The sequence below is a fragment of the Podarcis pityusensis genome (assembly GCF_964106645.2).
Source record: "Podarcis pityusensis genome assembly, chromosome: 13".
NCBI classification, from domain to species: domain Eukaryota; kingdom Metazoa; phylum Chordata; class Lepidosauria; order Squamata; family Lacertidae; genus Podarcis; species Podarcis pityusensis.
The window spans coordinates 47,991,305-48,008,778 of NC_138038.1; the positions used below are offsets into that span (position 1 = coordinate 47,991,305).

The window sequence follows — 17,474 nt, forward strand, 5'->3', positions numbered from 1 at the left end:
ATGCCCACTGTCAATCCTGTTCCTGCCACTGTGCAGGTTCAGGTAGTCTGGAACCAATGCATAAGCAACCACTCAAATGCTGTAATCAATAAAGTCACGGCCAAAATCTAATGCCAAAAACCTTAAATTAAAATCTGTGTCTATTGTGTCTTAATTTGGGGGTGGTTTGGGGGGTCTTCACACGCAATACAATTATTACAAGGTAAAATAAAGAAATAAAGTGGGGGGTTTATTAAAAAAAAACCAACCAAAAACAACCAACAACACTGTACTGTATTGATAAACCTTCAGGTAAACTATAAATTAAATACCTGGAGTGCAGTAAATAAGATTAACAATAACTACAAACACCACTACACCCTACATTGCCCACTTAAACCCTACCAGCCCTCTATTTAAAACATACTACATTATCATCCACCACTGTTACAAAATTTGGACAAGACCTGGAGACCTCAGAAACCCCTTGTTTCCTTTTTTCTCATTTTACAATCCAGAGATCCCAAACAAGACAAATATTTGCCCTTCATTGAAAGAGGGAGCAGACATGATAGTTCAAATCAAAAATTTATTGCATTCAATAGTCCAGTATCCCTGGATGAATCAAAATAAGAGGAGACCTATGGGAAGTTCAAAATCATTTGGAGGAAGGCTATGCAGCTAATTTGGTGAAATACTCTGCCTGATTTGGGGGGAATCTGCACACTATTTTGTTCGAGAGCTGCATCAAAAAAATCAAATTTAAATTCAAAGATCTTCCAATTTTGAAATACTGGTGTGTTCTGTTGCATCTAATGTTTCAGGACTTGTGAATGAGTTTTATATTAAAATGTTATAGAAGGCTCTTGCATCCTAAGTCTCTTACCCCCACTGATACAGCAATACACTAGCATATACAATTCTTCAATTCTTTTTCCATATGAGATGCTCCTTACTATTCATCTGAGGCCTCAGCATTATTATGAAGCATTTAGGGGCAAAGATGCAGCCCAGTAATCCAGCACTGGAGGACAGGATGGAGAAGATCTCCACCACTACCATATACTTCCCTTTGGTGCTCAGATAGGTTGGAACAAAGGACAACCAAACACTGCAAAAGAGCAACATGCTAAATGTAATGAACTTGGCTTCATTAAAAGTATCTGGTAATTTGCGGGCTAAGAATGCCACAATGAAGCTAGCAATAGCCAAGAGGCCCAAGTAGACCAGGACAGAGTAAAATATTGCAACAGAGCCTTCATTACATTGCACAATGATTTCCTCTGCTACAGAGTTCATGTCTAAATCAGGGAATGATTTAGATTTAGTACTGTCAGCCATACAGTACAAATACTTGCTTGGATAACAGTGCAGGAGAGGACAATGGAGTTGCTCAGTTTTTTCCCCACCCACTTCCTCATGTTGGACCCTGGTTTGGTAGCCATGAAAGCTACAACCACTGTGATGGTTTTGGCCAACACACAAGAAACAGCCATTGAGAAGACAATGCCAAAAGTTGGTTGTCGGAGGAGGCAGGTCACTGTGTTAGGTCTTCCAAGAAACAGCAACGTAGAGAGGAAGCAGAGCAGGAGGGAGATGAGCAGCGTGTACGTGAGGTCCCGGTTGTTGGCTTTGACTATGGGCGTATCTCTGTGCCAAATAAAAATTCCCAACACCCAGGCTGAGATCAGGGAAAAGGAAAAAGCAATCATGGCTGAACTAATCCCTAAAAGCTCTTGGTATGATAGAAAGGTTATTGTCTTAGGGATGCAGTCACTTCTGTCTTTGCTTGTATGCTCTTCCTTTGGGCATCTGAAACAGTCATCAATATCTGAAAGAAACATGGAAAGAGATAGAATTTAAAGATCAAATTGTTGTTAATTTCAAATGAGCTGATGGTCATATAACAATGCCGCTTAACATCTATTCAATTCTTCTTTTGCTTCTAGTTGCTTGGTTTATCTTGGGTAATTAGTCAAAATAAAAAAATTCCTTCCAATTCCTTTTTTTTTATTTTGACTATGGCAGACCAACACGGCTACCTATCTGTAATTGGGTAATTAGATCATGCTCAGTGTGATGGAGGTCACCCCCTTATTAGGATGCATTTGACTGCAGCTTTATTGAAAGTCTTCTTCAGCAATCCTGAGAGGCAGAAACTTATTTACACACCATTCTTACTGAACACTTGTAAGTTGCCAATTTGATCCCATAAGGAATTAGCCCTGTATAATGTGGAAACTGATGTACCAAATCACTTACCAATCTGGTTTGAAACCTTCCCTTCTGGACATGGAATGCAATCATAGCAGCAAAATTGTTCTCTTTCTTTCCGTTTCTTCTGATAACCAGGCTGGCAGTGTTCATTACACACAGAAAGGGGAGGCACCTGCAGTTAAACAGGAAAGGATTGCACAGGGAGTTTTTATTTTATTTTTATGTTGTGCAAGTGCTTATCTTCAAATTAAACAACAACAAACAACAACAACCATGAGCAGTCAATCAACCCAGTGTCTTTTGCTTGGGATTATCCCTCATAATCAATGCAGCCATAGATCCATTCAGGTCATTGTTTTCAATATTGACCAACAACAATTCCTGTTTTCAAGGAATGGGTCCTATCACAGATGCAAAGCAGAAATATGCAATCAAAAGGAATTATTCACATCCAAATTATGCATCCAGACAGGAAAGCAATCCCCTCCATCTCCATCCCTAGGAGTGTTCTAGATTCCCCACCTGGTTAAAACCTTTGTGCCAAATAATTACATCTTCATTTATGATGAATCTGTTTGCTTCAAGCGAACTGGAATCCTCCACCCTTCCAGCTTTCACTCGTAGGAAGGAATTATTTGGGAATATGATCGTATTAATTATGTCAAATCCACTACCCCATTCCCTTTTTTCATTAAAGAACACTCTTTCTCCAGCTGAGTTGTTAAAGGAAATGCCTTGGAGGAATGGGTGAATCTGAGTAAAAGAGAAAAACATACAGACAAGGAATGAATGAACATTTTTGTATTATGGTGTGCAACTATAACATCCATAAAGAAACCAAGTATAAAATATAAATTGTTTATAGATTCCAAAGAGAGAGGTGGATTCTCCATGCCTTTGCTGGTTAAAGGAATGGATATTATTTTTTAAAAAATACTGAAGTTTTAGACCTTGAAGGTCATGATGATAGATTCAGTTGACACACCTATTTGTGGCATGAGAAGGACAAAGTTCACAAAGGTTTTCTGAACCATGTAGTAAGGAAAGTGGTGGGTGAAGTGTGGGAGAAATATAAAAAATTATTACAACAATAAACACAATTGTGGTTCTCTTTGTGGTTCTCTCCACTTGAATCAATAGCTTTCGGGGGAAATGAAAAACGACTGGGTAACTTATAAAGAACTATTAATGGGAATAGCTCAAGAATTGAATTTAAAGAGGTTTGAAAATGTAAGAGGATTATTAACTGTTTAGTTACAATACCATCAACTCAATCATATATTTAAAACAAAGTTTTCTTAAATGAAACCTCTCAATTTGAAAAGGAGCTGTTAGAAAGCAAGATTATTATTTTTTTTATAAATGTTTATTAGGGTTTAACATACAGAATAGATATAATAAACAATATAGCATATGTCTTAACATAGTTTCACATCTTCTTTGGACTCCCTCACATCTCCCGCCCCCACTTTCATCGTTATAACTTTTTGCCAGCAATTTATCATCTTGTTTGCATTCTTATGTCCCATCTATTTATTTATAATCTTGTAATTCTCGAAAAAAATTATATTTTCTCAATCTCACTTATCATCTTAAATCATCTAATTTAGTGGTGCTCAATTATTTATGATCTAGCATCCTGCTTAACATTCACTCAAATTACAATATTTTTGTAGATAAATCTTGAATTTCTTCCAGTCCTCCTCCATCCTCTCCTCTCCCAGGTCACGGATTCTGCCAGTCATCTCAGCCAGTTCCATATAGTCTATCAGTTGCATCTGCCATTCTTCCAGTGTGGGTAGATCTTGAGCTTTCCAGTGCTTTGCAAGAAGTATCCTTGCTGCTGTTGTTGCGTACATAAAAAATGTCCAATCCTTCTTTACCACCCCTTGGCCGACAATACCCAAAAGAAAGGCCTCTGGTTTCTTTGTGTAGAAAGCAAGATTAAATTACTTTCTAAACTGTGTAAACTATTATTGGAATGGCATACGAAAGATGAACAGGTCAAATCAGTGATGATACACTGTGCAAGAGATTTTGGTTCTAACATCCAACTGGAAGTATGGGAGAGGTTATGGAACCAGGATTTAAAGTTTACAGCATGCTATATCCTGAAAGAAAAATATATGAAAATGATGTAATGGTATTTGACCCCTAGGAAACAAGCCAAAACGTATAAATCAAGATCATATGCAGGCTGGTAATGTAAAGAGAAAGAGTGCAACTTTTATCATATGTGTTGGATGTGTGAAGTAGTAAAAGCATTCTGGGAGATGATATACAATGAGTTGAAAAAAATGTTAAAGATGACCTTCTCTAAGAATCCAGAAGCTTTTCTTTTAGGAATTTTAGATGTAGAGATTCCAAATGGCAAGAAGAGACTATTTGTTTATGTGATTACAGTTGCCCAGAATTTTTTAGCTCAGAGAAACACAGTCCCTACCAAGGAACAATGGGATATAAAACTGATGGACTATGCTGAAATGGCAAATCTGGCCGAAAGAATTAGGAACCAGGAAGAATAAAATTTTAGTAAGGAATGGAGAAGGTACATAATGTATCAGAAAAATTACTGTAAACAATTAAAATCATTAGTAGCATTGATAGAATAGTTGTTGGTAAAAGTTGAATTATGGACTTTTTAAAGTTTTGTTGGAATTGGAGTAATAGAGGAGATGCAGGAGAGTAATGTTGGAATGAGGATCAAAAAGGGGAGGAGGGAAGTCAAAGGGGATTTACTGATTATATTTTGTGATTTAAGGACCCGCCAACCGCTTGGGGATAAGAAAGACACATGGACACAGTATATTAGGTTAATGGGCTAAAAAAGGCCACAACTTTATTGATTAGAGCATGTGAGAGGTATTGGCTTAGGCATTGGATAAAACAACAGAGCATGACTCCACCCCCTCAGGAAAGGGTGAGTCTAACAAGGGTTAACCACCAGTGGGAGGAGCCTGTTGATGCAAATACAACTGAAAGCTCTCCCTGATGTCACCAGAGGTCGTGCCATGGCCCTAGCCACCAGCAAGGGCGTCGGACAGGATCCACGACTGCCGGATTCCTTTACCGGAATACCCATAAAGTGCAGGGGCAAGCGATGGCCACAACCTGCCCTCCAATACACAAACATATCCCAATGCCTAACCGCCAATACTAAAAGTTGTGACAATTTGCTACGAGGTAGGCAGAAAACCAAGTGGCTGGTGCCAATTTGCCAGTTGGATAAAAATTCCTACCAGGCCCCTTGGACAACCAAGGTGACCAACCACAGGTCCATAGCAATGTCAAGAACCAAGCAGTGAACTAAAGGGAGGGTGGGTAGGTGATCCGACGAAAACCAGCAACGGAATGAAAGGGAAGTGCTGCCGCGGCCACATTTGAGCGGCAAAACCCCGCCCCCAAGCCTCCACCTGGTTGGTTGGCTACCTGGGTGCATGGTGTGGCAGCCAGGCCAGCTGGGCAGGGGGCTGGAACGCCCCCTGCCAACGCAGGAAATGGCTCCTGCTCACAACTCCTCCCCTCTGTAAGGAGGAGAGGCTTTAGCATATTTTTTCGTGCATAACACGCCCCCATGAATAAGTCACCCTCTATTTTTGGGGACTCATAATTAAGAAAATGGGGGGAGATTGCCTCCGTGAATAAGAATATCTCCCCTTTTACAATTATCTTTAGTATATATATATAAAACTAGTCATACATAGAAAAGTATGGTGATTGTTTTCTTTGTTGCTGTTTACAAGCTTGAAAATGAAAAAATAAAGTCATAAAAAAAGAAATGTGTTACTGCCTATACTGCCTATAGCTCTTCACCAACAAGCAAAAGGTAATATATTCACAAAAATGCACCCTTCTCCAGGCTGACAAAAAGTTTTAACCAGCCTTTAATTATTAGAGATGGATGGGAGGAATGGAACTAAAACTACCATTCCTCTCTAATATTGTTTGGTTTCATTTAAGAAATACCAAATATGAACAAGGAGGCGTTTTGATATGGCAGATAGAAAGTTTATAACACAGTGGCAGGAAGTTACAATTCTTTCCCGTTTCAATGGACAGGAGAAATGAAGAATCCACAAACCATCATGGAAGAAGTGGTTACTGATGGATGGAAATCTGGATATAGTCTCACCTTGGATTAAGCCAACCAAACTGAAAGAATACAGTTCACATACATTACCTGCCAAGGCTGCAATTCCTGAAGTTCAAAGTTTTTTCCACTCCCCATTGCTCTATAGTTGGACCAAACAGAATACATGGTGTGCAGTGCATGGGCCACAACATAGACAGCATTATAGATACTGTAGCTGTGGGCAGTCATGTGCATTTCAAACTGAGGCTCAGGAAGGCTCTCCAGAGTCTCTTCCCCCGTGCAGGTTTCACTGCCTTCCATTGAGACATGGGATTTTGGAAGTTTACAATCAAATGCTTTCTCCCAGAAGTCCATGAGAAATCCATCTCTCAAGTTACAATAAGGTTTTCTACTCTGAAGAAATTCCTTGAAACCCAAAGGATCATTTGAGTGAATAGTGAAGCAAATGGCACCATCAAAAAGTTGAAGGTCCCAATCCCTTTGAATGTCCAATAATATGAATTCAATCTCAGATGTCATAATCCACACTTTTGTAATGGATCTAAGTCCATGATCTGCAGGATCCCGCATGAATATAACAGTTCTCAGCCATGCGATTACCAAAGATTCCCCATGGATTATGTATGTACTGACGGTATTATCCGTGCATACAATCTCAAGCACTTCTCATACATTTCTTCAAGGTTATCTAAATGTGGCTCTTGTGGGATTCTCTCTCTGAAGGCTGAACAAATTCCATTCTGGGTAAGCAATGTGTCCATATAATGCAGGAAATATTCTCCAATGTTATCATCCTCTGCAAAGAGTCCAACCCATGTCCATCCAAAATGTTTAAGCAGTCTTATGATTCCTGTGCACTGAAGAGCTGAGTTGGGAACCATGCAGTAGAAGGATCGCGTATGACTTGTGAGACTTTCCTCTGGAGGAAAGGAGCCGTAGGTGAGCTAGGAGAAAATGAATTGATATTATAGAAGTGCTTCTGGAGGAGAGGGCACAAGGCCAAGTCAGATTGGAGATGACCATTTAGAATCAAAGCTCCTCTGCATCCAATTGGCTTGAGCATAGACCCGAACCAGCAAGAAAATCTCTAACCCTGCAAAACATTGAGGGGAATGAATTACAATTCCAAAACATCTAAAAAGGATCTTACAAACTTTTTTTCCAACTCCAAGAGCAAAGGCAAATTCAAACACAATCATGAGGAAAAAAAGCAGGAAAAATGGTGGAGAGATCAGAGGAACCAAAACTGGTGACTGAACAGGAGTCAATGGCAGACATAATTTAGAAACCTATTAGCAAAACAACAAGAAATACTAAAAGACACAATTAAGACTCTGCTGTTTCCTTTGGAAGCAACACTTCTGGAATTTAACATCAAGTTGGAAGACTTAGTGCAGTCCACAAGAACTATAAAACTGTTAGATCAGGTTCAGGATGAAGAAACTGCCCTGCTTACAGGTGAAATGTTGAAATTAAAAATAAATAATGGACTTGGGGTCCAGATCAAAAAGATCAAACCTTCATTTTTCAAAGAAGATGCTGAAAGAAGAGACCCAGCACAATTTATTTTTTTCATAGTTAATGACTTTGATCCTTGACCTTAAGTTGTCAGCACCAGGAAGGGGTTGCATTCCCTGTGAAAGTTCTAGGTTAATGTTCTTAAAATTCAGATTGTGAAACAGAGACCAGCCAAGAAATTGTCATCCTACTTAGTGACTGTAACTGCAATTTAGGACTGTCCTTGTATGGTGCAATAAAAAGCAAGCTTGAGTTGAGATTTCAAAGGATATGTTTGTGTGTGGGTTTGTGTGTTATTGGGTAGATTATGTTTTAATTTTGATTATGTATTTTGTGTTCTTATATTGTGGTTTTATTTTGCGAACTGTCCTGAGAGCTGCGGGTATGGGGCAGTATACAGATTCAATAAATAAATTCAATATCTCAAAAGGTGTTGGATTCAAGTATCCCAAGACCTATTGATTGCTTCAAGGAATATTTGTTGTATCAAAAATAATGCTGCAAAAATAGGTGGTTGGTTTTTTTTTTAAAAAAGAATATATTTAGATATATGACATGCAACAGTTTTACGTAAAATGATAATTTAAAACAACCACTGTATATGCTCAGATTTTTCTTTAAAAAAATGAAAAGGAATATTTTTAAAACCAGAAATTTTAAAGCAATAACCATGGAGATGAATATAAGCAAAAATTGGACTTTTAGGCATCCTGCACAGCGATCTACACCTTTAGCTAGTTTAATGAGTGCTGCTCAAAAAGCAGATCCCCTACTCTGCTACTTGTGGTGGGAGGTAATAAGTACAACTTCACCAAACTCACCTAAGGAATCTAGTGTATCGTCATGAAAAACAATCTCAACATTAACACGGTGGAGGTAGAAGTGTTGATGCTAAAATAACGCAACTAAACAACAATCCATCCAATGTCTATGATTAAGCTCTTTCACATCCCTCCCATGTTTTGAGAAGCAGAATTACTCCTAGAATGGAGAGAGTAAAATTTGTGGGGGTGGAGAATCACAAAGCCACACTGCATGACACTGCATGTCATATATCTAAATGTATTCTTTTTTTAAAAAAACAAACACCTATTTTTGCAGCATTCTTTGTGTGCATATATCTTTTGATACAACAAATATTCTTTGAAGCAATCAATAGGTCTTGGGATACTTGAATCCAACACCTTTTGAGTTATTAAATTTATTTATTAAATCTGTATTTTGCCCCATGCCTGCAGCTCTCAGGACAGTTTGCAAAATAAAATCATAATATAAGAACACAAAATACATAATCAAAATTAAAACATAATCAACCCAATAACACACAAACCCACATACAAACATTTCCTTTGAAATCTCAACTCAACTTTGCTTTTTATTGTATCATACAAGGGCAGTCCTAAACTGCAGTTACAGTTGCTAAGTAGGATGACAATTTCTTGGCTGGTCTCTGTTTCACTACAACAATCTGAATTTTAAGAGCATTGACCTAGAACTTTCACAGGGAGTGCAACCCCTTCCAGGTTAAAACCCATCTCCTGGAACTTGGCAACAATCCATCCAATGTCTATGATTAAGCTCTTTCACATCCCTCCCATGTTCTGAAAAGCAGAATTACTCCTAGAATGACAAAAGTAAGATTTGTGGGGGTGGGGAATCCCAAAGCCACACTCGTAACTCTTACCTGTGGAATCTTGTAGTGGCCTATGATCTCAGCCATTTGGAAAGAGGTATCAGAGCCAAATCCCCCAATGATGCTTATGAGATTTTTCTGGGAATCACATTTGTAGTTGGGGACAAATTTAGAGGATTTGAAAAGGAGTTTGAGAGTGCTAAGGTAGGTCATCTTTGCATTGTAGTAGCTGTCGTAGATATGGAACCCGAGTGTGACATTTGGCAATATCCTGGGATTCTCATTTATCTCTTTCACAGCAAATGCCAAGGCCAGAATGTGTTGATAGAACTTTGTCACCATACTGAAAGAAGAGTCCATTTATAATTTCAGAGGAGAACTATACACTGCATTAAGTTGGAATACCCCATGGTTGGCCATTTTAGTGTATGACTGATTTAGATGGGGGGGGGGGAATCTATTCACTATATGGTCAGATTTCTGAGCTGATTTAAACCTTCATATTACACTGAAACACCACAGTTATGTCTTATTTGAAATTTCTTTGTAAAAGCAGGTATGTTGGGCTTTGGGGGTATTATTATTCTTTATCTTTATATACCACCCTTTATCAAATGGGGTATTCATCTGAGTGAGAGTGTCCTTCTATTCAGATCTACCAAGTGAGCTGATGTCCTGCAAGAATGTCTATAACAGGTGAGATTATGTAACAAAAACATCAATATTACGAGAAATTTCAATGCAGGTGATGATTAATTTTTATTATGCCTTTTAAAAAGAAAAATAAAACTGAAGTGCATATGTGGAGAACTCAGCTGAAGACCAGAAAAATGAGAAACTTAAGCAACATGAACTGAACAAATTTGCTCATCCCTATTTTGAACCCAATGTCCAATGTTTATTATTCTTAATGTTTGTCAGGATGGATACAACAAGCATGGAGGCTTGGACTGCATTCATTTTTCCTCTAGATTACCAACATGTGAAATTTGCCAGCCATACAACATCTTAGGATTTCTATAAAGCGTGTTCTCATTAAAGGAGAGCACGTGTTGCGGCTGGGGCCAGGCAAAGCACCCTGTAGTTGCCAGGCAAAATTGAAGGAAAGGGCCTGGCAAGGATTGGTGATGGTGTTGCTGGGGCAATTTGTATGTTGCCACTTTGGGGGTGGAGATCAGAGGATATTTAAGGAAGGCCCACAGAGAGTTGCTTTCTCTTTCGCTGTGGGCATCGGATCGAACACAGCTAAAGACCGGTTGTATAAATCTATATCTCATTCCTCATTTTCTCCTATTTTATTTTATTTATTTATTTGATCTTGGCCTTTTGTGTTTATCTCCCCAAAGTCTACCCCCCCCTTCTTTAATTTATTTTCCAGGTTCTTTGTCTTTAGTTTTCAATTTTTATTTGTTTTTGTTCTGACTCTTGTTTCCATTTTACTAGCCTTCCCCCCCCAACTTTCCTCGTGGGCTTTTGGTCCCGTGGGGCTGCTGGGGGTGGCCGGGAGGGGGGGGCGGACCCTAGGCCTTTCGGCCCGGTTCGTAGCCGAGGCGCCGGGGACGGGGCTGGTTGACCTTCGGGCCCTCGGAGCTTTACCATTCCCCCCCCCCCACTTCGTAGGGTTACTAGAGAAAAAAGCGGGTGCTTACCGTAGTCCTCCCCTGGCCTCTCACGGCGGCGGCCCCCTTTTTGCGCGCTTCGGCGCGCTCTTACTAGCCGGGGCGGGCCGGCTGGCGCGGAGGCTCCGCGCAGGCGCCGTTGGAGCCGCCGATTCGCACGCGGCGCTCGGCGCTTGCTTATTCGGCCCTGTTCGGGCCGGGCTTGGGGAGGCTTAGTCAAGCCTTTCCCCTCTTGGCCCGGGTATAGCGGGGAGTGCCTGGGGGAGCTGGGGGAGGCCGTGGGACGTGCCTTGGGCTCGGGGCCTATTTGGGCACCCCCCCCACCCGGCTCCGAGCGGTAGCGGCTTTTGCCGCGCTTCGGCGCCTGCGGCCTGCGGAGTTGGGCCGTTTTAGGCTGCGGGGGGGCCCTCCTCGGATGTTCCAGCTTTAGCCGGTGGCGCTTAGCGCGCACAGCGGCTTTGGTGGTTGGAGGCCTGCTTGCGGCCTGCTTTGGGCATTGGGGGAGGCCTTCTGCCTGAAGTCAGTTGGGAGGCCTCCATTTTGGGGAATTTTGGCGGGAGCGCCATTTTCTACTGCCTCCTCATTGCGTGCTGGCCTCTAGTGGCCGTTTATTGAAACACAGCTATACCATTGGCCTTGATTACTGGCTGCGCCACCTGCTGGTGAGCCATATAGTTGCACCTATCGGGATTGATTGTTTTTCAGGCTGATTGACTATTCATTATAACAAAGAGCACTGGTGTAGCCTTGCATTAATTCTATTATTTGTCTTTTTTACTAGTAGCAGGTATGGCTCCAAAGAAGAAGGTGTCACGGAGGCTTGATCTCGCTTCCTCAGCGAAGCGGCCCATAAAAGGCCCGTCCCAAGCTTTGCGTTCTCCAGTGCCACAGCGATCTTTGAGACGCCTTCAGTCCATGGTCACTGGCTTGGCCAGTGACCCAGTGGTGTTAGCACGTGTTGAGGCTGAAATGGATGGTTTGATTCAACGCTGCTCGACTCCGACGACTTCTTCTGCTAGTCCAGCTCCGCCTGTTGACGCACCTCCTTCGGTGTCATCTTCGGCTGAAGATGAGGGGGAGGATTTGTTAGCTGGGGGTCTTTCGCGTACTAATCAATTGTCCCAGTCGTCGGTCTCACCTGTCTCCCAGGCTGCAGCGCCAAGGGTACGGGGCGGCCCCAGGGGTCCGACCAGGCGGAGGTCATCCGCCCGGATTCGGGCGGCACGGGGTTCAGTTGTACAGTCCTCATCAGTGGTGAGGTCTGTTCCTGGTCATTCACCTGTAGTCTCTTCTCAGTCAGTTCCAGGCGTTGTGCTGCAAGGCGACGCATCTGAGTCTTCGGTGGAGGACAGCCTTCCTCTCCCTCCAAAGTCGTCTTCTGGTGGGCTCCGTCGCCGGAAAAAGAGTTCCAAGAAGCGTGCTAAGAGGAGACGGAGAGACACCTCATCCTCTTCCGCAGGTACTTTGTCTCAAACCTCCAGTAGTGATGAGGAAGCTTCGCTTTCGCTATACTGGGGCTTTGGGGAGACATCAGGACTTCCAAAATGGGCTTGGGAGCGGAGGGCAAACTCTCACAGGACAAAGTATGGGGCGGTGCAGGACTGTCTGGAAGGGGTCCTCATGCCTGATGTGAAAGTTTCCACCAACTCAGCTAGGGATATTATACCAGGTGCCCACTTGACTACAAAGCTGCGATCTAGGATTCTGGATGGCCGTTACATTGATATATTTAGCTTGGCACCCCCTCAGGAGTGTCAGGACTCCCAGGATAGAGGTTTGGCAGCCACGAAAAAGAGGGTGGTTTTGCCAAAGGTTGAAAGGACCTTCGAGCGATGGCTGGATAGTTTCCAGGTGTTCGCTGGAGTGGTGGCAGCGGCCTACCCACGGAGGTCCATGCATTTATGGGTTTATTTGTCCATAGTTCGCTCAGCATTTACGATGGCTGGAGCGTCTGCTGCGATTTCTTATGATGAGAATTTCAGACGCAGGGCTGCCAAGATCCCCACTGCCCGCTGGGACCGAAAGGATTTAGATGTATGGACCACTTATGTGGCTCCACGTATTGACAATAAGATCCCTGAATCGCAAAAAACTAGGATTGTGCCAGCTAAGACGGGTCGCAAGTTCTTTTGTTGGGATTTTAACAAAGGAACCTGTCAGCGCCAATTCTGCAGATATTCTCATAGTTGTGAGAAGTGTTCAGGGAACCATCCAGCTTCTGCCTGTGCAGGGGTTCGACGGCCCTTTCGGAAGGGGTGGGGCTCACAGCAGCCCCCGAAAGCCGCGCCCCAGGCTGCAGCCGCCGGTGCAGGAAAATAGTGTACTTTCCTCCTTAGCTCATACCCCGGTTAGGCTACAGCCGTTGTTGTCATTGTTACAGTTATACCCTCTTCAGGAGGCAGCATCTTATTTGCGTGACGGTTTTTCCCTGGGTTTTCGAATCCCAGTGGCGGCAAATCCTGTAGCTAGAAACCCTTCAAACCAGAAGTCTGTGAAGGATATGCCTGACGTGGCGCGTAAGAAAATTGGGAAAGAACTGGCTCTACGCCGTATGGCAGGCCCTTTTGCCGTTCCACCCTTTCCTAATCTGCATATTTCACCCTTAGGTATGGTTCCTAAAAAAGCTCCGGGGGAATTTCGCCTGATACACAACCTTTCACACCCTAGGGGCACATCAGTAAATGATGTTATTCCCCCGGAGCTTTGTTCGGTGAAGTATGCCTCGCTTGATCAAGCGATCAAAATGATAAGAAAATTTGGACAGGGTGCCCTGCTAGCCAAATGTGACATTGAGTCTGCATTTCGGCTGCTTCCAATTCATCCTGATGACTTCTGGTTGCTGGGATTTCAGTTCGACGGGGAATTTTACTTTGATAAGGCCATGGGCTGCTCGGTAGCCTATGCGGCCTTCGAGTGTTTTAGTTCATTTCTGGGCTGGGCTCTGCGCAAAAGAACTGGTTTGGGCGGAGTCACTCATTATTTGGATGGTTTTTTGTTGGCCTCAGCTAGCGATACGGGGAATTGCGTGGTGTTGCTGCTGGCCTTTGCTGCCTTAACCGAGGAACTGGGCGTGCCGTTAGCTGCGGAGAAAACTGAAGGTCCTTCTACGCAGCTGACTTACCTGGGTATTTCGTTGGATACGGTGGCGCAAACTTCCAGTTTGCCGGCGGATAAGATACTCACGCTGAAGGGCGTCATCGCTGAACTCATTCCCATGAAAAAAGTTACTCTGCGGCAGCTGCAGTCCTTGCTGGGCCACCTAAACTTTGCTTGCAGGGTGATCGCCCCAGGGCGACCTTTCTGTTCCCGCTTGGCCAGGCTTATGTCAGGTTTGAGGTCCTCGAGGCATAGGGTGCGCCTGTCAGCTCAGGTGCGTGCTGACCTTCGTATTTGGTTGGAATTCCTGGAGGAATTCAATGGGGTGTCTCTTTGGCAGGACACCTTGAACCTTTATACCGATTTTCAGGTGCACTCTGATGCTGCGGGGTCGTTGGGTTTTGGTTTGTATTGGGATGGCAGGTGGTGTGCCGAGCGTTGGCCTTCAGCTTGGCGTGGGGAAGCTATAACTCGGGACTTAACTTTTCTTGAGTTTTTTCCCATTGTAGTGGCAGTCCATTTATGGGTCGAGCATTTCAGGGACCGTCGTGTATGTTTTTGGACAGATAACCTGGCGGTGGTGAACGTGCTAGCCAAGCAGTCTTCACGATCACCTAGGGTATCAGCCCTGCTGAGGGTCTTTGTTTTGCATTGCTTACGTTTTAACATTGTATTTTCTGCTCGTTTTGTTCCTGGAGTGTCTAACGAGATTGCTGATGCTCTGTCCCGTTTTCAGATGCAGCGGTTCAGGTCCCTGGCGCCAGTGGCTCGAGACCGTCCGGAATTTTTCCCGGATCATCTCTGGAACCTTGGCAGCACTTAGTTTTACAGGGAGTAGCTGCATCTATTGCCCCCTCCACATTGAGGTCCTATAAGAAGGCTTGGACCGATTTTTTTTGCATTTCACTGGGCAATCCGTGGTAGGGGGAACATGCACACCTCATTCTACTGCACAGGTGCTCCAATATTTGGCGCATCTATTTCAGATGCGGAGGGCAGCCAGGACGCTGAGATTGCATGCGGCTGCAATTTCCTTCTTTAGCAAAGTTTATTTTAATAATGATCCATGTGGGAAGTTCGTGGTGCGCAAGGCTTTGGAGGGGTGGGGGAGGCTTTGCCCCTCCAGACCAGCTACAAGGAGGCCTATAACGTTTGGATTGTTGACCAGGATGCGAAGTAAACTAAAGGGCATCTGTTGGTCCAGGTTTGAGGCGCGGTTATTTTCCGCAGCCTATTCGTTAGCCTTTTTTGGAGCCCTGAGGGTTGGGGAGGTGGTGTGTGAACCTAAGCAGGATGGAGGTTCGAGAGGTTTGTTGCTGCAGGACGTGAGCTTGTCTCAGTCAGAATTGCAGATCCTTGTCAGGAGTTCCAAAACTGATCAACTGGGTAGAGGGGCAGTTATTCGGCTCCCAGCAACTGGGCTGGGGGGCCTTGCCCAGTCAAGGATCTCCAGAAATATATGGCGTTGCGGCCTCCTGGGGGAGGGGCCCTGTTCATTCATGAAGATGGGCGTCCATTGGCACGCCATCAATTCACTGGTGTTTTGCGCAAGGTCGTTGCTGCTTGTGGCCATGCAGCCTCTGAGTTTGCTCCGCATTCCTTCAGGATTGGGGCTGCAACAACAGCCGCCCATTGGGGCTTGTCGGCAAGGAGGATTAAAGACCTGGGTCGCTGGAAGTCGGACGCATATAAGGGTTATGTGCGGAAATGATGTTGATCTCGTGTACTCACATCTTTTGTTTTACCCTAGGTCTACCCACTGTCCGGGTTTGGATAGTGGGGCACAGTATTGTGCATTGGGCCGCTTGCAGAGCTCGGCAATCTGAACTGGGAGTTGGCCTCGGCCTTCCGCAGCACGTGCGAGTGTCCTGGATCTCCAGAAGGGGGATGCGGTGGAAGGAGTTCTTACCGCTAATGCAGAGGCGTGTTCTTCTGGAGGGCCCCCCTACGGCGATTGTGGTGCAGCTTGGGGAAAATGATATGGTTTCTTTTTCCTGTTATGTTTTACGTGCTGTTATTTTGCAGGATTTGAGGGACCTGGCGGCCTTGGTGCCCGCTACTAAGCTAATTTGGTCACAGTTGCTTCAGCGTTGCATCTGGAGGGGTAGTCCCTGCCCTGCGGCCACCGAAAGGGTGCGAAAGCGTATTAATTCAGCTGCGAGCAAGCTGGTGTCTGATCTGGGTGGGCTTGTGATTCCCCACCCAGATATTAATGTTAAAGCCACTGATTGCTACAGGTTTGATGGGGTTCATCTTACCTCTGTTGGGAATGATGTATGGTTGAGGTCAGTGGTGGCTAAGTTGAGAGTGTGTTTAGGTTTGTGAGTGGCTGGCGGTGAGCGTAAGGGCTCAGGTGGCGGTTAGGCATTGGTTTAAATTGGTTGGTGGAGGGGTATGGATTGGCTGTGCCTGCCCCTCAGGTGATGCTGCTGCACGGGAATTCCGTTAAAGGAATTCAGGGGCTTACCATCCTTTCGTCCAAACCCCTGGAATCGGGTTTGGGCCGTGTAAGCCCCTAGGAGCATGTGGGGAGAAGCTGAGGGTCTGTGTCGCAGCTCCAGTTATCCCCTGATCTTGTTCCTCCACACTGGCTTTCGCTGGAATCCGGAAGTCAGTGCTGTCCCCATGGCGGGGGGACAGCTAGTCTTAACCAATGCCTAAGCAACCACTCACAATTTTGTATGATAATAAAGTTGTGGCCAAAAAATTATGCCAAAAAACCTTAAACAAAAATTATGTGTGAAGTGTGAGTTATTTGGGATAAGGGTGTTTTGGGGGACCTCAGCACGCAAAGCGTGTTCTCATTAAAGGAGAGCACGTGTTGCGGCTGGGGCCAGGCAAAGCACCCTGTAGTTGCCAGGCAAAATTGAAGGAAAGGGCCTGGCAAGGATTGGTGATGGTGTTGCTGGGGCAATTTGTATGTTGCCACTTTGGGGGTGGAGATCAGAGGATATTTAAGGAAGGCCCACAGAGAGTTGCTTTCTCTTTCGCTGTGGGCATCGGATCACCCGCCCGCCCTCCCTTGTTGGGCTTCCGCTTGACCTTGCTATGCCTGTCATGGGGTCGTTTGCATTGGTGCGAGGGCCTGGTAGGAATTTTGCCATTTGGCTGATTAGTGTGTGCCATCTGGTTTTTTGCCTACCGCGTAGCAAATCGTCACAACTTGTAAGGTTGGCGGTTAGGCATTGGTTTAAATTGGTTGGTGGAGGGGTATGGATTGGCTGTGCCTGCCCCTCAGGTGATGCTGCTGCACGGGAATTCCGTTAAAGGAATTCAGGGGCTTACCATCCTTTCGTCCAAACCCCTGGAATCGGGTTTG

At 44.3% G+C, this 17,474-nt stretch overlaps 1 protein-coding gene across 1 annotated transcript; it reads left to right on the forward strand.

Annotated features, from left to right (window-relative positions):
- The first annotated feature begins 11,833 nt into the window (after positions 1–11,833).
- LOC308461043 (uncharacterized protein) lies at positions 11,834–16,484 on the forward strand. The gene is made up of 2 exons (XM_080977628.1): positions 11,834–12,518; positions 15,906–16,484. The coding sequence occupies exons 1-2, from the start codon at positions 11,849–11,851 to the stop codon at positions 16,478–16,480; spliced, it is 1,245 nt and encodes a 414-aa protein (XP_080833754.1). The 5' UTR covers positions 11,834–11,848; the 3' UTR covers positions 16,481–16,484.
- The last annotated feature ends 990 nt before the right edge of the window (positions 16,485–17,474 follow it).